The sequence below is a fragment of the Zootoca vivipara genome, chromosome 8, assembly GCF_965207765.1.
Source record: "Zootoca vivipara chromosome 8, rZooViv2.hap1.1, whole genome shotgun sequence".
Classification (NCBI taxonomy): Eukaryota; Metazoa; Chordata; class Lepidosauria; order Squamata; family Lacertidae; genus Zootoca; species Zootoca vivipara.
This window is the reverse complement of record NC_142591.1, coordinates 72688674-72712490: the sequence shown is the minus strand read 5'-3', so window position 1 is coordinate 72712490 and position 23817 is coordinate 72688674. Positions and strand designations below refer to the sequence as shown.

The window sequence follows — 23817 nt, the reverse complement described above, 5'->3', positions numbered from 1 at the left end:
TCATGCTAAAGCCCAGAGCTACAAGAGCAGCAATTGTGGACAATAAAATCTTGAACTACAATGAACTACAAATCTTAGGATGTCCGAAAGTCTGTTACATAGAAGACAGCAAATTCTGGTCTTCTGATGCCCAAGAGGAGAGGTCTAGATCTAATGGGGTTAAGCTACAGGAGGGTAGATTTTGGCTGGCCAGAAATCTCTTGATGGTAAGAGCAGCTCAGCAGTAGAAACACTCACCTGGAGAGGTGGTGGGTTCATCGTCAGTGGAGGTCTCAACCAGAGGCTGGACAGCCATCTGTTGGGAATGCTCTATCTAACTTTGGTTTCCTTCCACTGAGCAGGAAATAAGTTGGCCTGGACAACCTACAAAACCTCTTCAAACTTTCTGATTGTCCTGCAGCTTGCAGCCCCAGGAGATTGTGAGGCGTGTTCTGGGCCCCGGTCCATTCACATAGTGAGACACAATAGTCCACATCAGCAATCCTTGTGAACTGAACGTTCCACATTTTGACCAGAAAATCTGTGCAATGTGCAAGAGCTCTTGGGCACCCAGTTTGGCGAGGAAGGGGTTTGCTGAAGATAACCACCAAACTGGTCTTCAGTTTGTGGTAAATCATGATCTGAGTCCTTCCCTAACCTATGTGACATTAGGTTGGTCCACCTGTCACAGTAAACCATGGTTATTGGCTTACTGTGAGCAAGCAGATCTTCCCATTCTGCTCTTCCCCTAGCACAAGTGGGGAAGCAACAAGCCACACTATAACCTTGGAAGGCGCAGAATAAACCTTGAATGCAAATTGCCAGACATAATTTTAATCCAATGGGATGAATAAAGTGGGTACCATCTGATCATTCACAGCAAGCTATTTAACGGTGGCCTGCTGTGGTGTGCGGCTGAAGCCATTGTCATAACTATCTATTTCCTGCATAAGTTGAGTGTGCTTCTAAAAGAAAGATGCGGGTGGATGCCATTTTTCAAGAGGGTCCCATGCTTTTATTGATACAGTCTCCCCCACGACAGTGGTGCCTCGCTTAACGAATGCCCTGCTTAACGAAATTTCCGCTTAACGAAAGGATTTTTCGAGCGGAGGTTGCCTCGCTAGATGAATTCGTTTTATGAAAAAATCGTCTAGCGAATCGCGGTTTCCCATAGGAATGCATTGAAATTCAATTAATGCATTCCTATGGGATTCGCTAGACGAATTTTTCGTTATAAGAAAAGACCCGTGGAACGAATTAAATTCGTCTAGCGAGGCACCACTGTATTAACTTTTAGGGAGGAAATGTAAACATCCCATTTTACCTAGGCATTTGATGGCTGAAAGTTCTGTCCCTGGCAACCCTGAAATTATTAGTTAAGAGTATGTGGTTGTATTCAGGAGTTACAAACTTTTACAGAAGGTTGTTCTAAACTGTTTGAGAAGGTTGTTTCTTACAGCTTCTGATTGTATTGCTAGTGATATGTTCATTGCCCTGGACTCCTTTGGAAGAAAACATGAAGTAGCAATCTAATAAGTAATAATAATAATAAATTTTATTTATTGCATTTATAGCCCACCTTTTCTCCAAGATGCACATGATTCTATCTTTCAGGCTGAGGCTTACAAGTAAAGACAGACCAGGTCTGCAAATTTTGAACTCTACTGACCTCTAGTTCCCAAGCTCATTTGTGGATCTATTGACTACCTGGCAGGTTGTGGTACAGGCATCTCAGGTTCGTCTTCTAAAACCTGAAATATCTAGACCAGGGGTCAGCAACCTTTTTCAGCTGTGGGCCGGTCCACCGTCCCTTAGACCATGTGGTGGGCCAGACTATATTTCTTTTGGGGGGGGGGGTGAACGAATTCCTATGCCCCACAAATAACCCAGAGATGCATTTTAAATAAAAGCATACATTCTACTCATGTAAAAATATGCTGATTCCCGGAGCATCCGTGAGCCAGATTGAGAAGGCAATTGGGCCGCATCCGGCCCACGGGCTTTAGGTTGCCTACCCCTCATCTAGACCATTAATACTGGCAATCGCAGAACTAGCTAGACGGGTTCACCATCTAGAGTGAAACTCCATGATTTTAGACATGACAAGGACCAAGGCTAGAATTAGCAGGGGACTGAGGAATCGTGGCCATTATGAATTAAAATGGTTCCCTGGATAGTTTATAATCTCTTCAGTGTAGCGACGACGAGGGAGAAGCCTTAAACACTGGGGAGGAATGTAAGTTATGGCTGATTAATTGATGCAGAACCCTTGCTGTTTGCTTCTACGGGTTGGGATAATGACTATTCGGGAATTCAGAGCCGCTGCCTAATCCGAGCATTGATTGACAGGGCTGATACTTTTCTCCCCCCCCCCCAAACAGCGTGTTAGATCGAGAAGTTGAAATTACAGGAATGTTGTGCATTCTGATAATTGCCAGCACAGCACTTTGGTGTTTACACCTGCGTGATGGATGAGGTCGTGTATGTTTTCTCAGCTATGGGTGGTGGGAAGGAGGGATATTTCAATTAAAGTGTGAATAAATTAGAATTGATTACAAATAGGGCCATTTGTTTATACTGCCTAAAAAGGTATTAGCTGAAAGCATGCACCACTAAATCATTATGGAAAGCAGGCTGAAAGCTAATAAAATGTGTGACGGATCTTTGTGGAATGACGGCAGGGCGGGGAAGGGGGGGGCTCTTTCCTCAGACCCCAACAGCGAGAATAAAATAGCTAATAAAACTACTTGAAGCACTTGGGAATATATACTCCTGCAGGGTAATGTCCACCCAAGGCTGCCATTGCAGCTTGACCTGAGGGAGAACGAGACCTTATTCCCCAGTGTTATGGCTTATTGATCAATCTATAGCCCCACATTTGGGAACGAGCTTAGCTTAGGCGAAGTCCCCTTCTGAAAGGAACTAGTTCAAGTTCAGCATGTCCAAAAAGGAACTAATTCCAGTTCGTGTTTGACCCTTTACAAAATGAAAGGGTTCAGTTCACAGTTTACTTCGAGTTCACCCAAATGTTCCTTGGCACACACACAAAAATTCAGCGTTCAGAATGTTGCAGGCTGCTGTGCTGAAATATAAAATATACTTAAGAAAGCTTTTAAAAACCCATCAAAGCACACACACAGTGGAATGTGAATCGGTTAATTAATTTCCCCCTGCAGGTATGATCTTTAAGCTTGAAAGTCTCAAGAGTCTAAAGAAAACACACACACACACACACACACACACAGAGAGAGAGAGAGAGATAGATTAACTAGAAATCATTCAAACTTCCACCCCAAAACTAACTAACGTCAAGTTCATTTCACCCAGCAAGTATGGGAACTACTTTCAGGTGTTGTTCTGAGATTTTTGAATTAATTTGGTGAACTTTGCTAAACTGAACCACTTCAATCCCAAGCACTGGGACAGAGCTGGGAGGATGTACGAAACCAAGGTCTTATTCCACAGCCTGCCATATATATGTCCTTAGAATTAGATTGAAAAGGCTATATAGTTGCTCTTTTTCTCCACAAAATGGATCTCTTCACACACAAGGAACAACAACATAGCTACCCAAATAATTTGAAGCCAACCAAACAGGTGAGCCACTTGCCCTCATCTTCCATTCCATTGGCATCATCAATCTGTTTCAAGAGGAAATGGAGTGTGCCTCTGGGGGTGAAGGCGAATCGTTGCATTAGCAGCACCAAAGTGACATCTCCGGGGTGAAAGCCTGGGCAGTGTGTATGGAGGTTGTGGGCTGCCCAGACGACAAGACCTCGCTGATGTGGTCCAAAGGAAAGCAGAGCAATACGTTTGGAAGCAGCTGGGCTGCAGGAGTTGCCAGAAGGAGGCGTACAAGGCTCCATCCAACCGTCTTAGAGACTCCACTCTGGATTTGTGGAGGGTTTACTCCTGCAGTGTTGATTTTTAAATATACATTTCCCTATAGCTTCAGGAAGGATATTTTCACAATAGCATGTTATATATGGGCACATTGTTTCGCCAAGCATGGTCATTTGAGAATTTCAGAATTCCCCATATTGTAAATTTACAATAAACAGATATGGTACTATGTTGGACTCAGGTTGACTTGACCATTAGATACAGGTTGGCCTCCACCAGCAGTCTATATACAGTGGTACCTCTACTTACAAATAACTCTACTTACGAATTTTTCTACTTACGAATGGAGCTCCGCCCGCCATCTTGGATGCGGTTTAGATAGGATTTTTTCTACTTACAAATTTTTAGATAGGGTTGCTTCGACTTATGAATTTTTTCTCCCAATGCATTCCTATGGGATTCGACTTACGAATGTGCGTTCGGAACGCATTAAATTCGTAAGTAGAGGTACCACTGTATAACAGTAAGGAAAAGATCAGGCATGAACAGACGCTTAGCTTTAGACTTTAATTTTAGATGAAACATGGAGCCCTCATGATTATTCAACAGACTTTAGGCCTGGGGAATGCTTCCTGCAAATGCTGTTAAAAACCCAGGGTTAGAATAAGCACCCTTTAACAATAGCATGATGCGATGAACACTCATGTGAATTGATTCACACATCTGTACTTAACACAGTGGCTTCCAACAGAATCATAGAATCATAGAGTTGGAAGAGACCACAAGGGCCATCCAGTCCAACCCCCTGCCAAGCAGGAAACACCATCAAAGCATTCCTGACAGATGGCTGTCAAGCCTCCGCTTAAAGACCTCCAAAGAAGGAGACTCCACCACACTCCTTGGCAGCAAATTCCACTGCCGAACAGCTCTTACTGTCAGGAAGTTCTTCCTAATGTTTAGGTGGAATCTTCTTTCTTGTAGTTTGAATCCATTGCTCCGTGTCCGCTTCTCTGGAGCAGCAGAAAACAACTTTTCACCCTCCTCTATATGACATCATTTTATATATTTGAACATAGCTATCATATCACCCCTTAACCTTCTCTTCTCCAGGCTAAACATACACAGCTCCCTAAGCCGTTCCTCATAAGGCATTGTTTCAAAGCCTTTGACCATTTTGGTTGCCCTCTTCTGGACACGTTCCAGCTTGTCAGTATCCTTCTTGAACTGTGGTGCCCAGAACTGGACACAGTACTCCAGGTGAGGTCTGACCAGAGCAGAATACAGTGGTAGCATTACTTCCCTTGATCTAAAGTGTCATTTTTTAGGGGTGTACTTAGAACAGAGGTAGGCAACATGGTCTTCTTCAAGCATCGTTGGCTTCCAACCAGGGTTAGAAACTCAGGTGTATAAGCCAATCGCCAAATAGCATCTTAAACCTAGGTTGTGGTCACCACAACAGAATGTCTAGGCATTCTTTTTTCCAGTGGGATGATGATAATGATCATAATCATCATTATTATTCTCATTATTTTCTATACTGCTCTAGAATTTAAAGAGAAAACAAATCTCAAAGCGGTTTACAACACATTAAAACATCAAATAAAACAATCCAGAATAAAAAGGAATTCAAGCTTCAAGGGAAATATTTCAGATCCTTCTCTCAGTGACATTTTGCTTTCCCCTTATTTATTTACCTGCTTAATTTATTGGCCTGCCCCATAACAGAAGTACTCTAGGAAGCCAGGGTGGTGTAGTGGTTAGAGTGTCAGACTAGGACCTAGGAGGCCAGGGTTCAAATCCTCACTCAGGAAGTTCAGTGGGTGACCTTGGGCCAGTCACAGCCTCTTAACCTACCTCACAGGGTAGTTGTAGGGAATAACTGAGGAGGGGGGGTGAACCATGGACTCCTAGGAGAAAAAGGTGGGATATAAATGCAATAAATAAGCTCTTCTGCTTACTTGGGGGTGGGGGATACAGATGTCAGTCATCAAGCTGGCATCCAGAGATTTCCACATGGTCACCATTGAACCTGCACCAGTCGCAAAATGCACCTGGCGCCTGGCTAATTTCTAACACTGCTTCCAACTCCCATCAGCCCCAGACAGCATTGCCAGTGATCAAGGATGATGGGAACTGTAGTCCAATTGTGTGGGGAGAACACCACCTTAGGTTACCCCGGATGTAAATCAGCATACAAGCTGCTACTCTGCCCTTGATTCCCCACTGCATGAGACCTGGGGACCTGAGATTCTCACACTTCACGCTTTTGCCTAGATCCAGCTAAGAAAGAGCACTTTTTCAGCATAAAAATGATTGATAATTGGGATATGTCAGAAATTGCTCGCCAGTGTTTAGATTTTCAGCTAGATGTAATAGAGCCGAGGTGGGTGGAAGCATTTGAATCTTTCCTCCAACAGACAAAACATCTCTGTCCAAATGGAGCCTCTTAGATGCTTGTTATCCCACAATCTGCTACCAGGCTGGCTGTTGATGCATTTTTTTGCTCTGTTAAGAGGCTGTGATTCAGGTTCCTACAAAGGGACCTTGGTGAAAGGTTGCCGCTTGCATAACCACTTCACACATTCGAGAAGCTTTTCACAGATGGAGGGGAGGGGTTGTGTGTCAGACTGATAGATCATTCTTTGTGCTGCGTCAAGCTCCTAAAATTAAATTTCTGCTCTTGTTTATTATTATTATTATTATTATTATTATTATTATTATTATTATTATTATTCTCCATTGCTCTGTAAAGTCCCATGTTTAGGAGTACGTGTTCTTGGGTGCTTTTGCCCTGGTCTGTTTGGGGCAGAGGGTGGATAGCTGGTGCCCAAGTGCACATGCCAGAAGGCAGAGTGGACACCTTTACAATTTATTTCTTCCTCATATGGCCTTGTCAGGGCTGTACTATGTGCGGTGGACTGTATTAGGAGCCAGGAGCCAGGAGCTGTAAAGCAGATTAATGGTCAAGATCAAAGAGCGGTCAGAATCGGAAAGCTAGGTCCGTAGAACAAAAACCAAAGCTTGCGCCTAGTCCTGGGAACACAGGGAGCTGCCTTCTACTGACTCACACCATTGGTCCATCTAGCTCAGTATTGTCTACATTTATTGACAGTAGCTCTCCAGGGTGTCTCCCAACCTTCCCTGGAGCTACCAGGGATCTGGGACCTTGTGCAAGTAGAGCGGATGCCCTACCAGTGAGCTATCTCCCTTCCCCAGGGCCGGCCCACCCATGAGGCAAGCAGCACCCCCGGGGATCAGCAGATCCCAATGTAGATCTTTATCCCCTCCCTTGTTCCTGATGTAGATCTTTACTCGCCCCTTCTTCCCTGGCAGGAAGGGGTGTTCTATCCTGTGGTTCTCCTCAGGTGCCAAAATGTCTTGACGGAACCTCAGGTAGGCCTCAGTGCTGTGAAAGGGACCCATTTATACTTCTTACTTGATTGGTTCACCAGATGACTCCTGGCGGAGGCAAGCCGCTACTTGCAGTTCAGTGGTTCACCACACGGGGCAGCGCTTGGCGGCAGAAGCATTACCCTTTGGGTTGGTTTGCATTACTCGGTAGAGTAGATGTCTATGGCATTTGTTTTCGGTTCCCTCGTGCTGCCTCTAATCTACCTGGGCATTGGGCTCAGTGGGCCCTTCGCCTTTCTTGGAGTTCCCAAGCTCAACATTCTCTTGAACCGACCCTGCGCACAAACACCCACCCACCTCCAGTCCTTCCCCCCCATGTAAAATGAATTTATTCTGGTGGAAAACCCACCTTGCAAACTAATTTGGTTTTGGGCTGAGCCTATACTCCCAGACTTTAAAGCTGTCTCCCGTTGCAATCCTAAAGCAAACTCACTAGGGAGTCGCCTCAATGAGCTCAGTGGGACTCACTGAGTGGGTCAACGCAGCAGGTTCTCCACTGCGTGCTTCTTTGATGTTTCTGGCGAGAAGTTCAAAAAAGCACTTGGATATTTGCCTGATTAAAGCAGACTCGGATTTTTATTTCCCCCGTTTTATTTTATTTTGCCATAAGGCTTGCTCAATTAGTTTCTTAGGTCCATTGCTGTATAATCTGATTAAAAATGTCTCTGGGTAGTCCCCGCCCCTACTTTACCTTCATATCGTGATTGTATTCCAAAAGCGGCCTCAAATTTTCCTTGATCGCCTTCCAAGTCTAATATAACGAACTAATCCATTTCTCTTAAAAGGTTACCAACTGTCTATCTCCTGTCCCTTCAGGGACAACTTCTAAGTAGGATATTGTTAAAGATATTCAGCTCTTAATAAGATGTGAACGCACGCATGGTGCCAACTCTTTCTCTTTTTCCCCCCCTTTGGAATTCCCAAATTGCTCACAATTCATAATTAACCTATAGAAACCGCTGCCAAAATTCTGTGTGAGGTCTGCAAGCACGAGCAGATCTAGATAGAGATGAGACAATAGGTACACGGGTGGACCAAACCAAGCCCTTTTTTTCCACTTGAGGAGGTAAAGGAGAGGTGGTCAACTGCCCGTCCTTTAGCTATGCTCTTCTGCTTCCTTGGGGAGGGTCTGCCGCCCAGTGGTAGAGCACATGCTTGGCGTGCAAGAAGCTCCCAGGTTCACTCTCTGACTTCTCCAGTTAGGACAAAGGACGATTCCTATCTGAAATCCTGGAGAGGCAAAGCCAGTCGGGGACCACATTCCACGGCTGGGCAGAGGCAGAGGCAAAAGTAGACAGAGCCATAAACATGAACTTACCTTCGTGCAGTAGGTGTCCAGCAGCTGTCGGGCAAGCACAGGGCATCCACGGGGCAGGAAAGAACTTGAGACGCGTAATGCGATGAGCTGTTATTCACAGAAAGTAGCGACACAACAGAGTTCTCTGGCTCGAGGCGAAACTAACCCTTGACCCCGCCTTTCCCCTCCAGCCTCTACCTCTGGACACCCCCCCCCAAAGCAGACGGAGACTGCGGTAAGGGGGTGGGCTCCCCCCCTGGGCCTGTCTGGCCCGTTGCTCAGCAGGACACTCCTCAGGCAGGGTGTTATGGGAGGAGGGGACCCAGCAGGATTGGGCCTGTCCTGCTGCTGGGTGGCAGGGGCAACCTCTGACTCTGAGTCTGTGCTCACACTGAGACTCTCAGCCTCCAGCTCCAGAAAGGGCACCCTTCTTCTGACTCCCCTTGATTGCTCAAACCTCCTGCTTCTAGCACCTCCCAACTTATCCCTTCCCCAGTGTCCCACCACCATGATCCAGGATCTAAGTCTTCTTCGGAGTCCTCCCTGGGGGTCTCTTGGGCAAGCGGCACCCTCCACTCTTCCTCGTCCAGCCAGTTCTCGGCGCAAATAGGGACTGGTTTCTACATACCCACACATCTCTCCCTATCCTCAATCCAGGTAACTAAGAAGCATTATTGGAATTCAGTGATATATCCCAGCCCAAACTGTCAGTTCATGGGGGCAAATCATAGGTAGTGACGGCAGTGGCTCAGGTGAGTGTATGGCCTAACTATGTAGTCTTGAGGGCTGGATAGAGAGGCCTGGAGCTCCTCCTGTGGCCCCCAGGACTGAGGTTCCCTATCCTGGTGTGGGCAGTGCTGAACTGTCAAAAAAATAAACAACTATCTGACATTTAGAAGACATCTGAAGGCAGCCCTGTTTAGGGAAGTTTTTAATGACTAATGTTTTAATGTATTTCTAATCTTTTGCTGGAAGCCGCCCAGAGTGGTTGGGGAAACCCAGCCAGATGGGCAGGGTATAAATTATTATTATTATTATTATTATTATTATTATTATTATTATTATTATTAATTCAGGAAGCCTCAGTATAAAGAGAGACAACCAGCCTTTCCTTACCATCCCACTGGCCATTGCAGTTGATTTGGGAAACCCAGTTTGCAAAGAACGCAGCCAAAGAAAGGGAAACACAACTTGTCCTTTTCTCCAGCGCCCAACAAAGCATGTCATATAGGACAAGAGGAGGGAGACCCGGGAAGAGAGGAAATAGTGTTCCCATCTGTCTAGCATGCCCTATACAAGGGGGGGAGCCGGTTACAAGTCAGTCTGAACCCTGGGATGTTTTGCTTGCAAGGCGAAAGTTCTACCAATGAGCTATGGAGCCTTCTCCAGCTTGGACGAATAGCAAGTGTAGATATTCCCATCATGCTCTTCTTTGAGCATCTCACACAGCTATCCATGTTTGAAGGGTAGAGGTAGGTGGTTAGACTTTCGGTGACCCAGCATTGAAAACCTCAGGCTCTGCATCTCAGGAGCAGACAAGGTTATAGGGGAGGAAAGATGTTCCAGCATAGAAAATTTGCCACATTCGCATTTATTAGCCCACTTTTTTTAAAAAAGAGTTTGAATTTCTTTCTTTCTTAAGTCATCTCTAAAACTGACATTTTGCAGAGCTTGTAGCTATCCAGAACATTAACTGGATTTTCACATTTTTAGAACATTAATGATGGGAGATATAAGTCTGGCATATATTAGCCCTAAAGGGGGAAGCTATTCTAGTACATGTTAAAGTTTCCCATCGTGTGACAAACACTGAGGGGGAGAAAAAGGCTGGTGCGTAGAAAAGGAGAGATAGCAACTTCTGTTTTTTAACTTTGTCTTCTTAATGTGGCTTCCCTCCCATGAATGGTGCCAAGCAAGCTGTTGAATTGTAAGGTCAATCTGCTGCCCATGCGGGAAAAAAGAAATTGCTATTGTTAATTATCCTGCGGATATAAGCAGGGTGGGATGTATGCTGTGATTCCTCAGGAACGCAGAATGTGGGTACAAAAGCTGGGTCCGGTTTCCTGAATAGCACTGCTTTCTTTCTTCTCTTTTCCGTTTTTATGGCAAGCTTCTAGTCCTTATGGATGTGGAGATATGCTTGAGTGTCTGTATGTGGGCTAAATGTCTGCTGAGGAACTTCAGAAACCAGGTGGGTGGCTGCCTAAGATCTCCAGTGTTTGGAGGCTGAGCGTCTGGGGTGTCTCGTGGCTCATTCCGCGACTAAGCAAACAATTGCTGAAAATGCATAAAGGTTGCAGGGTGTTTGCAAAATAAAAGCAATTTGGCATTCTCCCAGTTTGCATAAGCTATGCAGATTGTGGGATTTGGCTTTTCCGTTGTGCTGAATTTGGAATGCCTAGGTGCGTAGATTTAATTTTATTCCAGTGCAGAGTACGTGCTGCCCTGTTTTATAAGGCTGGTGACACAGAATGGCATTGTGTCTGCAAACGAGAGCTCACAGGCGCTTCTGTTCGTCCCTTTCCAGTGTTTTACTGCCAGCTTTTTTTTACTAGCCCTTGCTTCTGTGCTTCCAAGTGCAGCCAGATGTGCAGGCATGAAAAGATGGTGATGCTACTCACCACATCTGGAAAAGCCCCGCCTGCTGGTTTCTGCAAATTTCAGTGCTGTTAAAAGGAACAGATACAGCAGCTGGGGTAGCTCAGTCAGCAGAGCATAAGACATTTAATCTCAGGGTCGCATGTTCGAGCCCCACCTTGGGCAAAATAAATCCGGGGGGGGGGGGAATATGACCTTTGTGTTCCCTTCCAACTCTACAATGCTATGATTCTAAGATACGGGCATTTTGGGGGTCAGTTGGCACTTGTTCATAGTAGACTTCCTAGAATTCTCCATACACACTGTATATGGATTTGGTTGGCTGGTTGGGATTTGATCAGCGTAACTGTGCATCATTGCAGCTATTTAGGGAAGCTTTTAATGTTTAACAGACCAATGTGTTTTAATATTTTGTTGGAAGCCCCCCAGAGTGCCTGGGGAAACCCAGCCAGATGGGCGGGAAGCTTTCCCCCGTACAACCACGCTTATTCCCATGCAAGTTATACACACTACTTTCAGCAAATGCGACTCTCCTAATGATGGGGCCTGTAACTGAAAATTAGTTTACTCCAGTCTTCACAGCCTCATGAGAGTAAATATAAAAGCAGAAATGCATACAGTGGTATACCTCGACTTACGAACGACTCGACAACCGAATTTTTCGACTTACGAATGGCACAAATGGTTGCACGCTTACGCATTTCTTGGCATCCGAATGGAAAGAGCGGCGGTTTTTGATAGGGTTTTTTCGACTTACGGATTTTTAGATGGGGTTGCTTCGACTTACGAATTTTTCCATTTCCAATGCATTCCTATGGGAAATCGTGTTTCCAGTGGCGCTTTTCGACCTACGAAGGTGCCTTTGGAATGGATTAAATTCGTAAATTGAGGCACCACTGTATGTCTATGTACAGTATAGATTTATCAAACACGCACATGCACACACACACACACACACACACAGAGAGAGAGAGAGAATACCTTTAAAACATTCAGTGTCTGCAGGGTGTGATTAAATGAGATTATTAGCACTGCGAAGTCTTTGTGCAGGATTTTACTGTCAAAGTAAAAAAAAATCGACTATTTTACTATACTATTTGTAGAGTACAGAAATCTCTGTAGAAAGGGAAGGTGTGTGCTTAAGGGATGTGAGGGGGGGGGCAAGGAGAGATTCAATCTTGATCCTTTTTCTCTCTGGAACCAGCAGGCTTGGCAAGTTGAGAGCCATTTGCAGGATTGCCAAAAGCACAATTAGCTAATAACTGGCTTGAAACTGTTAGGGATTTGATGTGTGTTTTTGGTAAATGGTTCTGAAATGATTGATGGAATTGGAAAGAAAGCAGTAGGGTCTAGCTAAACGCTTTAATTTTGAGAAGCGGGGGGGTCACCGGTCCTCGGTGTTTAATTGCCAAAATTTCTTCTCCAAACCAGTCTTGCATCACAACACACACACACACACACACACACACACAAATTTAGAATTGCTCTTTCTCCCTCCCTAGCCCAGCTAATTTGTCCCCTGCTGGCCCACAGTTACACAATCTGACTCTTTCTAGCCATTTTTCATCCTTTACTGGGTTGATTAAGGTGAGATTGTATCGGTGCCTTGTTGCTCTTGGTTGGCTGTATCGGTTGTCAAGCCTCTTTCTTCAGTGACAATAAATTGATGCCTTCGTGGGGCAGCTTTTGCATCAATATTTCCAGAATGGAAAGCATGAGTGACTTAATGGGGTGCATTAAATCAATTCATTAATCACACATTCAAAACATAGATTTATTTTAAAAAATGATAACAATCTGACATTAATCTGAGCCAATCTTCCTCACCCCAAGATCATTCTAGCAACAAAAATTGCAATAGCATCTGTTGAGCTCAGAAATGCATCTCAAGACTGTTTTCCAAACAACAAATGGTTTTTGTTCTGCTGCTTAGTCAAAAGAGATGCTGTATTTTGTGTGTGTGTGTGTAATATGAAGACATAATATTAATCCCAACTTCTCCCAAGGGTAGTTTACAATGCGAAACCAAAAATCCCAAGACGAGAAAAACAGACAATGTTTGCAATGTTTGTCGTGTTTACAAAGAACAGCAAAGCAGGACAAATTCCAAGCGCAGGTTCCCTTTTAGTGAGGTGGGTCGTCTATTTCTGAGACACGACACTTTTCCATGACACTCTTCTGTTTCCACAATAATCTGTGATTATTTTAAGTGAATTAAAAAAAAATGCATTCAAATTGATATACGAACCCAGGAGGTAAAAAATGAGGGCCATTCACTTAAAAATGCGGACCAAACTATATTCTTCTCTATCTCTATTTTCTAGTATGCTACTTATCCCCTGCGTTCACTCTCCCTGTCTCCTTGAACCTCTGTTAAAGGCGCCCCTATTCTCTGCTTCTCTTACCAGTGACGGCATTGCACTGCAAACCCCACACCCTCCAACATTCCTCGGGTGAAAATAGGGACGTTTCCCACTCCCCCCACCGCAACTGACCCTCCTTGAGCCCCCATTTTTGTCCCCTCCCACTTCCTTTCTTCCCGCCCAGGGCTGCCTTCCCCTTTGAGCCAGTGCATCACACTAGACTGGGCCTTGGGGGCAGCAGCAGCCTCTCCTCCTTCTCCCCCACTCTCCAGCCGCCGTCACAAGCTGCCCGAGGGAGGAGGCTGGCCGTGGGGGCCATGGAAAGGCAACGGGGTGCCCCTTTGCAGCCACCACTGCCGTTGCTGCTCAGGGCAAGCTCCGGCTCATCCTCTTCCCTGAGCCTGGCGGCGGCGGCGCCAGCAAATAAGAAAAAGGGACATTCTGGGGTCAAACCAGAAGCAGGGGTGCCTTTCGTAATTCTGGAACTGTCCCTGGAAAATAGGGACCTTTGGAGGGTATGAAACCCTGCTATAGGCTCTTACCCATCCTATCTGCCCATCCTCCATTGCTTTTAAACAGAAATAATCTGTCGGACGGGCAGGGTCAGATTTAGGTTTGATGAGGCCCTAAGCTACTGGGGCCCTTTATACAGTCCAGCTGTTCTTTGTCAACAACAAATTGCCTGTGCTGTTTTTTTGTGTTGAATATATGCCGTATGGTAATTTATGGACCTAATAGGTATCTAACGCCATTTGCACATGCAGAATGTAAGCACCCTATATATAGAAATGAGCAAACCCGTGATATTTTAGGGAGCAGGCTAACAGGGTGAGCCCATTGCTTACACCATAGGAGCCTACACAACACAAAACACTTGTTTCTGCATGCAGGTTTTATTTTATTTGTTATTTATCTTATATTTTGTAAATGTACATCCAGGTGTTTTTTTCTTTTCTTTAAGTTTTTTTGGGATCCCAAGAGAGTGGGGCCCTAAGCTATAGCTTGTTTAGCTTCTACGTAAATCCGGGCACTGAGCACAGGGACTCAATTCAGCTCACTCAGTTGCTTGCATATTGCCATCTACATTTGTTTTCCTTTCTTTTCTTTTTTTTTGCTTTTGTTCCTGTTGTGTCTCCCCTAATGCAATGCCAACACTGCAGATGTGAGCTGGTCCAGCGATGAGCCTAACCAGATGTGCAGTGCCAGATGTTTACATTAGCATGCACAGTTACTCCCAGGCTCATTGATAATTTATTATTCCCCCCCCCTTTCTCTCCTGTTAGGTATGATTATCGTGAAATGCTGCACAATGCCACTTTCTGTCTCGTCCCTCGCGGCCGGAGGCTGGGATCCTTCAGGTTCCTGGAGGCGCTGCAGGTAAGATCAACCGTTTGACTGGAGACTTAGAGCCGTTTAGCACTCCTGTCAGCTGGAATTCTGCGCTGTGTGATAGCGAGGCAAGAGGAAGGCGGATTGGAGATTTCATTTCCCTAATAGTCCATAATCCAGCGTTCCTACTTCAGGAGCAGTTGGCAGCCATTCTGCCCTCACCAAAGCTGGGTTGACGTAGCCTAAGAGGGTTTGTTGAACTTGGGGAGTGTGTGCGGGGTGGTGGGGGAGAGAATCTATATTCCTGGAGAAACACTGACTTCACCCAACCAGGAAGCTAGGAGGAAATAAATAATACAGGCTCATTGTTGTAATTCAGCCGAGACAAAATTGCCTATAAATTCTGCCCGGTTTTTCACGTTGCATACTAAGTAAGTTCTAAGTGACGGCATCAATTAGGTTGGATTTTGAACAGGCAGGCGACAGGGAAGCGATCTGCAGGGGAGAGCATGCCCAGGGTTAAAATGGCATGAAAATAAGTGTTAGAAAATAAAGGGCGTCTCTGCAGCAAAAGGCTAGGGTCAGGAGGGTTCTGCTTTGCCGCGGTGACGTCTGTCCTTGACCCTCCATTGATCCACCGGGATTTCAAAACAGCAGGCACTGGAAACGGTAGGGTCAGTTGTGAATGGCACAGTTGTGAATGGAAAGGAAATGAGCCTGTTACCATGGCGCACAAGTGGAGGTGGAGGAGGCCATGCCGTAGAAGGAAAGATGCCTCATTGACAAATTTGGATCCCACAAAACAAAACGCCTGAACCATCAAAGGCCAAGATAGAGAATATGACCGAAGCTGTCAAATGAAGTTGCTGGAAGCAGCCCTGTGGAGAAGGGGTTTCCACTGTTTCAGGAAAGGTCTCTTCCCGGCTGGCATTCCCCACATTCTGAGGGTGCTGGAGTTACCAAAAGATATAAATAGAATACAATGGAATCCATATATTAAAATCTAAAATTCTAATCACTGTAGCCAGTGATATAACCAAGCTTGGAATTAATAGCCAGCAGGGGTCTGGGTGAACAGGTGAGTTTTAAGGAGGCACCAAAAGCTCATCAGAGTTTAGGCCCGCTTTCTTTAGAGGATATGGAATTCCATAGGCTGGGTGCCACCACAGAGAAGGCCCTCCCCACTGGGTTGCCATGGAATGTGCTTCAACTGGGGTTGGTAAAATCAGGAGAGCCTTCTCTCGAGGATCTCGACATGCAGGAAGGTCTTATATGGATGCAGGCCTTCCTCCAGATATGCAGACCTAAAGTCGTTAGGGCTTTGTATATCAACAAAAGCACCTTCATCCCTGGTAACCTCTCTCAAGAGAGCCAGTGTGGTGTAGTGGTTAAGAGCAGTAGCCTCGTAATCTGGGGAACCAGGTTCGCATCTCCGCTCCTCCACATGCAGCTGCTGGGTGTTTGTTGTGGGGGAGGAAGGGAAAGGAGAATGTTAGCCGCTTTGAGACTCCTGATAAAGCGGGATATCAAATCCAAACTCTTCTTCTTCTTCTTCTCAATGGGTGGGTGGGTGTAAAAGGTAAAGGGACCCCTGACCATTAGGTCCAGTCATGACCGACTCTGGGGTTGCGCGCTCATCTCGCATTATTGGCCGAGGGAGCCGGCGTATAGCTTCCAGGTCATGTGGCCAGCATGACAAAGCCACTTCTGGCGAACCAGAGCAGCACATGGAAACACCGTTTACCTTCCCGCTGTAGTGGTACCTATTTATCTACTTGCATTTTGACATGCTTTCAAACTGCTAGGTTGGCAGGAGCCGGGACCGAGCAACGGGAGCTCACCCCGTCACAGGGATTCGAACCGCTGACCTTCTGATCAGCAAGCCCTAGGCTCAGTGGTTTAACCCACAGCGCCACCTGGGTCCTTGGGTGGGTGGGTGTAGAACCTACCCACATGATGCTGACACAACCCCCTACACTAACACTGTGTGACAGAATGAAAGAACAACACCCCCTATTTCTCTCTCTCCCCTCTCTTTCCCCCCAACCGCAAGATGTCTGTGACAAAAGCATCTTTCACTATGTGTAAACCAACCGTGATAAAGACCCTGTGAATTGAAAGTGGAGATGCCATGTACTTTTCCGTGTTTTGAAAATCTTTACTAAAAGAACCCCCCTATTTATTATTATTATTATTTTTAAAAACAATGTTTTGGCTTAATAGCAAATCAGTAGCCGTGGCAAACCCTCCAGAACTAATGCAATATGATTGCGATAGGGTGGCCCACACAGCGGCGTAGCTGCCGTTTTCTGCATCTGCTGAATCTTCTGACCCAACAGCAAGCCCACACAGGGGTGTACCAGTGGGCCTGTACCAATCTGTGTGTACCCATGCAAGTAGCCAGGCATTAGAGGGAATAAACAAGGGCCACTCCCTTGATGGGCTTCCCACTCTCTCTCTCTCTCTCTGTGGTCTGAGTGTATGAGCCTTCCAATAGTAGACCTGCCAGACCCAAGGTTCAGTGATCCTTAAAATGTGGCATGGCAATGGTTCCACAGTACTTTTCAACACAATTCCCTATTAAAGTCCAATTTCTGCAGAATAGGCTGCAATTTCATTGCCACGGGGCCTTGGAAGGGCCAGTTGCTGCAACTTGTTTCCATTTTCCTGATTTTAATGATTGCCTACGCAGGCTGCCTGTGTTCCTGTGATGCTCAGCAATGGATGGGAGCTGCCATTCTCTGAAGTGATTGATTGGAATCAAGCTGCCGTCATAGGGGATGAGAGATTGTTATTACAGGTAAGGCGGGGGGAGGGGAGGGAGAAACGGCGGCCTTCGTCAGAGTAGTTGACAGTGGCAGCCATTCCCCCACACTTCCAGGAAAGATGTATCCGAAAGGTCACGGCTATAAAAGAGATTTTTATCAGGAGGGATTTGTCTGTGTCATTGTGAATATTAACTCATTTAATAAGGCATCATTCACATTCTGACATGAAGGTCACTCAGGCCTCCAAATGTCTTGGTTAAAAATGTACGAGTAGCTCATTTCTTTTTTAGAGGAATGCACACACAAGCTTCTGAGTTGCAAAGTGCTTGGAAGGGGAAAGTTTCTTTCAACTTCCAAGATATTCATGGTTCTGAACGCTCTCAGTGGCTGGTATCCAACTTAAGTCACCCTCACAAGAGACCAGTTGAAGTTGACAGACTTAAATAGGTGTTTTGAGGTGTAGATGTGTACTTTTCATTCAAGGTACACATTTAAATGTGCGTTTTGATGGTTTAAGCATTCGGAAGTTAGATTCTGGTGGGTAGCTAAGTTCCAATCCACACATAAGTCCAAGAGCTGCAGATCAGTACGGGAATTTTCAAATTTCAGACCCTTCCTAGTCTCCTAGTCCCCTTTCTCTAGGGGGCAGGATGTTGGGTGCAATAGTATTCCATGCTGCAAGACATTATTTGGGGGCAGCTCAGAATGGCTTCACAATGGGATATGATGTAGAAACATGGAGAAAGGATGGACATGTCCCTTGGGTCTTTTTCGCCTCTCCCCTGGGCCAGTTATTGCAAACCAGTACAGTAGTTTCTTGGGAAGAGAAAGTGAGACCAGCCAAGCTACACAGTCAAGCCAGGCCAGGCCCACACAAAGATACCATTTTGTATATAAACTTTTTTATTTGCCTTTTTGTTACATATTTCACATTTATACTGCAACCATCCAAACACTCCCAGTAGTCTCGATTTCCCTCCCCCTTCTTCCATGGTTTCTTCAGTTACCCATCTACTCTGCATATGCTAAATATTCCATACCTTCCCCTCTCATATTCTTTTAAACTCACTTTACCTTATACCGCCGAATCTGCTCTAATCCTGCTACCGTATTTACCTGCCGACACTGACTTTTAAAATAATCTACAAATATTTTCCAGTCTTCCTTGTAAGTTCTATCATTTTGATCTCTTATTGCTAACTCTGCATATTTCAACACACTAAGATACCATTCCTCCTTCTTCAGTAATTGGAAATACACCATTCTGTAATGCATGAGGACATAAGGTGAGCCCGAGGCATAGCTGTCAAGTTTTCCCTTTTCTCGCGAGGAAACCTATTCAGCGTAAGTGAATTTCCCTTTAAAAAGGGAGAACTTGACAGCTATGGCCCTAGGGCTCAAGGCCATTTTGTTTCGATGGCGGCCCACCAGATACTTGTGGACATCCTACAAGCAGTAGACCTTCTCTCATTATTCCCTAGTATTCATAGAATCATAGAGTTGGAAGAGACCACAAGGGCCATCCAGTCCAACCCCTGCCAAGCAGGAAACACCACCAAAGCATTCTTGATATATGCCTGTCAAGCCTCTGCTTAAAGACCTCCAAAGAAGGAGACTCCACCACACTCCTTGGTAGCAAATTCCACTGCCGAACAGCTCTTACTGTCAGGAAGTTCTTCCTAATGTTTAGGTGGAATCTTCTTTCTTGAAGTTTGAATCCATTGCTCCGTGTCCGCTTCTCTGGAGCAGCAGAAAACAATCTTTCTCCCTCCTCCATATGACATCCTTTTATATATTTGAACATGGCTATCATATCACCCCTTAACCTTCTCTTATCCAGGCTAAACATGCCCAGCTCCCTAAGCCGTTCCTCATAAGGCATCGTTTCCAGGCCTTTGACCATTTTGGTTGCCCTCTTCTGGACATGGCTTCTATTCATGGCTCTTCCTAACCAATCGCCATTAATAGCATGAGGCTCCATGAATTTATCTAACCTCCCATGAAAGCCATCCAAGTTGGTGACTCCCCTGCCGTTGAATTATGCCCTGTGTGAAGCAGCCCTCTGTTTGGTCTGTCCTGAATCTCCTACCATTCATCTTAATTGGATGACCCGCAGTTCTAGTATTGCAAGTGTCATGGACTGGACCGAAGAGGAGGGGGAGAAGGAGGGTTGGAGATAGCCCCCTCCTTCTCCTCTGCTTCCCTCAAGAGGAGGAGGGGGAATGGTGGTGATTGCCCCCCCTCTGCAGTAGCTTCCAGAGAAGAGGGAGACAGGATTGAATTACAGCAGAACTCAGAACAGCTTAGTTATTAGGTGTTAGAAGAAGGGGGGGGCAGCAAGCTTGGAAAGCATAGAAGAGCCACCCTCCCCTAGATCTCATCGCTCAATTAGAGTTCAACAGCAATGGGCTCAACGACATTTGACTGCTGGGGGCCCCTGTAGAGCCAAGGGCCATTGCTGGGGAGAGAAGGGCAGGAGCTCAGAGTGAGCAACATTGCTATGGAGTTAAGGACAGGATTCTTCGTCTTGCACCATGGAATAAAACCATAAATACGAACTTTCTTGTTTCTTCCTTGCTCTTTGATGCTACTGGGGTGGAGGAGAGAATCCCCCATGCCTGATAGCAAGAGAGGAAGAGAAAATTCACCCTATTCATTTTCTCCCTGCCGGTACTAATTTTATGCACCTCTGTCTGCTCTTCCAATGCAAAGCATAGAATTAAAGACATGTAGGGACCCTGAGGATCATCTAGTCCAACCCCCTGCAATGCAGGAATATGCAGCTATCCCATATGGGGATCAAACCTACGACCTTGGTGTTATCAGCACCGTGCTTGAACCAGCTGAGCTATCCAGCGGTCCAGCAGAGCTCTATAGCTTGATTATGGCCCTGCCATGCAACCGAAATATTTAAATCATGCACATTTTTGAAAATCTGCATGACCCAGCTGCAGGATCTGGGCTTGCTGGTTGCAGAAGACGACAAAGGGAAGGGAGGATTCCGGGTCTCCCTCTCTTCCCCCCCCCCCGCCTCCCCACATGGGGACATTAATGTTCCAAATCTTTGTCCTGTTCTTGTAATGCAGAATTGATTCTCTTCACAGCTGCTTCCTTACCAAAGCAAGCTACTACACCATTATTAACAGTGGTTTTTAAAGACCTGGCGCTGAGCCGGAATGTCTGCTCTGGGAAATGTTTTTGTTGTGTTACAGTTTCTCATTTCTCATTTTTAGACTAGCTCGGATGTTTTTATTTACATATTCTCTTCATCCTTGCACCAGCTCCCACTCCAGGGAAGCTTGAACCAGTTAGATACTCTCTCTCTCTCTCTCTTTCTCCCCCTACCCTACCCTCATTTTTAATGCAAAAGTCATTCCCCCTCCCCATCTCCTCTTCCCCATTATTACACAAATGACCTGCTATTAAAACGTCATCCCTTTCTAATAATTCTAGTGTATTTGTGGCAAATCAGCACAGATCCATCATTTCCCACACCCAACTTCTAGGCCAAGAGGATTAATAGCAAATAGCCAAGCACGGTTTAAAATGGGAGCTCTGATTTCAGCTCCCATCTGTTAGAATCAACTCACACAAAAATATATAGTTTAGAAAATAAGCTTTTCCCCCTGCTTTGCAAATATGAATGGCTCGTTCTGTCTAATGGATTTGATGCTTCTTCTTCGTCTCAAACGCAGGTATATATCAAAAGATTCGGCTGAAAGCGCTTGGGGAAAAATAACTTAATGCAATCAATGCAAATTTATACTGCAAAAATAGCTGCCTAACAAGTAAAAATGCATACGCTTAAACATTGCAAAAATCTGTCTCCAAATGCATGTGGCCATTAAACATTCTACCTGTACATATTGCCCAGATATTTTTGCCCTGTAACATTTTAGCTATGAGTTTAGTAAATAATAATAATAATAATAATAATAATAATAATAATAATAAGTGAAAGTAGGCCGCAATTATAAATGTGCTTACTCGTGAGTAACCCTCATTGGATACATGGGACTCGCTTCTGATTGCACAGTTAGGTTTGGGTATTAGATTATCTGTTGTGATCTGCCTTAGGAAGAGGTTATTTGGAAAGGCAACTGAGCAGTTTTAAAATAATACTCTAGCATCATAGGAAAAATGCACCCTCTGCATACCGTGATAATAACCAGGGTCTCAGCAGTCCTGGTCTGGCTCTGAACAGTTGATATAACTGGCTGTTCTCCTCCTGGCCATATCTTCAGTGATGGCTCTAATGCAGGGGTGGGGGAAACTGGTGACCTCCAAATGTTGGACTCCAACTCCCATCCGCCTCAGCCAGACAGCCAATCTTCAGGGATGTTGAGAGTTGTAGTTCAACAACCCATCCCATTGTCTTGGGACCTTTTGTTTCACATCTGACATTCATTATGGGCTTAATGTTTTGCTGAAGCAACCTCAGGAAAGTTGGACAGTTCAAACTGGGCTGCTTTTAGAATCATAGAGTTGGAAGAGACCACAAGGGCCATCCAGTCCAACCCCCTGCCAAGGAGAAAACACCATCAAAGCATTCTTGACGTATGCCTGTCAAGCCTCTGCTTAAAGACCTCCAAAGAAGGAGACTCCACCACACTCCTTGGTAGCAAATTCCAATTTTAGTTGAACTTGATGCCAAGTCTATATGAAATCTGTGCTTGACATAAGGAGATCCTTGCCACCAAGCTGTTCCCCCTGCCCCTCCCAAGAGGCAATGCAGAGAACAGATGTATTCTAATTAAGAATATTTTATTGGGAAATGGATTTTCCCCAACCCCCTCCAATAAGCGAGAAGGGTGTGCGTGAGTGAGAAAGCATTCGCTGTGTGTAATCTAATATCTAAGAGGAAAATGCAGAGCAGCACAAATCAAAAGCAAACATAGGTGCTTGCCTTGTGCATAATTAGTCCGGAAAGAATATATGAAAAAATATATGAATATTTGAAAGGCTTAGGGGGAACGCAGCCCTCTAATGAGAAAACACTATGCTGAAACCAACACATACTCCAAACAAAAGGATTTATTTCTGTCCCCCCCCTTTCAGATAAGCTTATCTAAATAAACAGCAGAAAGTGAAGAACAGAAAAGTACCCGGGTGCATTTATTTTGCTGTGTCCGCTCATATGCATGTTCCTTGAATGAGTCTGCAAGGTGCCTGAAGGCCATGAGGTCTGAAGTTGGGCAAACTTCAATCTTGCATGGTCTATTTCTTTCTTTCCCCCCTTGTTTGTGGAACGTGAATCCCTGCGGTCCACCAATGAGTGTAAGAATTAGAAAGCAAGAACGCACACTTGGGAAGGTATTAAAGCAGGCACCCCCAAACTGCGGCCCTCCAGATGTTTTGGCCTACAACTCCCATGATCCCTAGCTAACAGGACCAGTGGTCGGGGAAGATGGGAATTGTAATCCAAAACATTTGGAGGGCCGAAGTTTGGGGATGCCTGTATTAAAGCATAACTCAGCTGGGTTAACTGGTCTAAAGTAGGTACTCCTGCTTTTAAGAACACAATCTAGTCTGGCTGGATATAGATCGAAGTCTAGTTAGTCCTGCATTCTTTGCATGGATTCTGGAAACAGAAGGCATTAGGTGGTACCCTGGGAATCTAGTATCAATGGCCACTAGCCGCAATGGCTAAGTTCTACCTCCACTATCAGTGTGACTCTGAATAAGTTGCTATGAGTCATAGGTGGGCAGAGTGTTGCGTTCATGTCCACTTGCAGGCTTCCCACAGGCATCTAGTTGGCCACTGTGAGAGCAGAATGTTGGAGAAGATGCCCCATTGGCCTAAATTGACAGGCTCATGCTATGATCTAGGTTTTGGCCACGTGTGATCTAGTCCCCATGGGTAGCCAATGTGGTGCTTTCCGGATATTGCTGGACTGCAGCACCCATAGTCCCAGCTGGCAGGACTGACAAGAGCTGGAGCCCAGGAATATCTGGAGGTTAAAGGTAAAGGACCCCGGACAGTTAAGTCCAGTCAAAGGCGACTCATCTCGCTTTTCAGGCTGAGGGAGCTGGCATTTGTCCACAGACAGCTTTCCGGGTCATGTGGCCGGCATTATTGACTAAACCGCTTCTGGCACAACGGGACACCGTGACAGAAACCAGAGTGCATGGAAATACAGTTTACCTTCCTGCCACAGCACTACCTACTTATCTACTTGCACTGGCGTGCTTTCGAACTGCTAGGTTGGCAGGAGCTGGGACAGAGCAA

General features: G+C 45.4%; 1 protein-coding gene across 1 annotated transcript in view; it reads left to right on the top strand.

Annotated features, from left to right (window-relative positions):
* The window catches only part of EXT1 (exostosin glycosyltransferase 1), a 260361-nt gene that overhangs the window by 211663 nt on the left and 24881 nt on the right, over window positions 1-23817 (top strand). The window contains exons 2-3 of the mRNA XM_035124490.3: window positions 14775-14868; window positions 17513-17620. Coding sequence (XP_034980381.1) covers window positions 14775-14868; window positions 17513-17620 — 202 coding nt within the window. The remainder of the gene's footprint in view (window positions 1-14774; window positions 14869-17512; window positions 17621-23817) is intronic.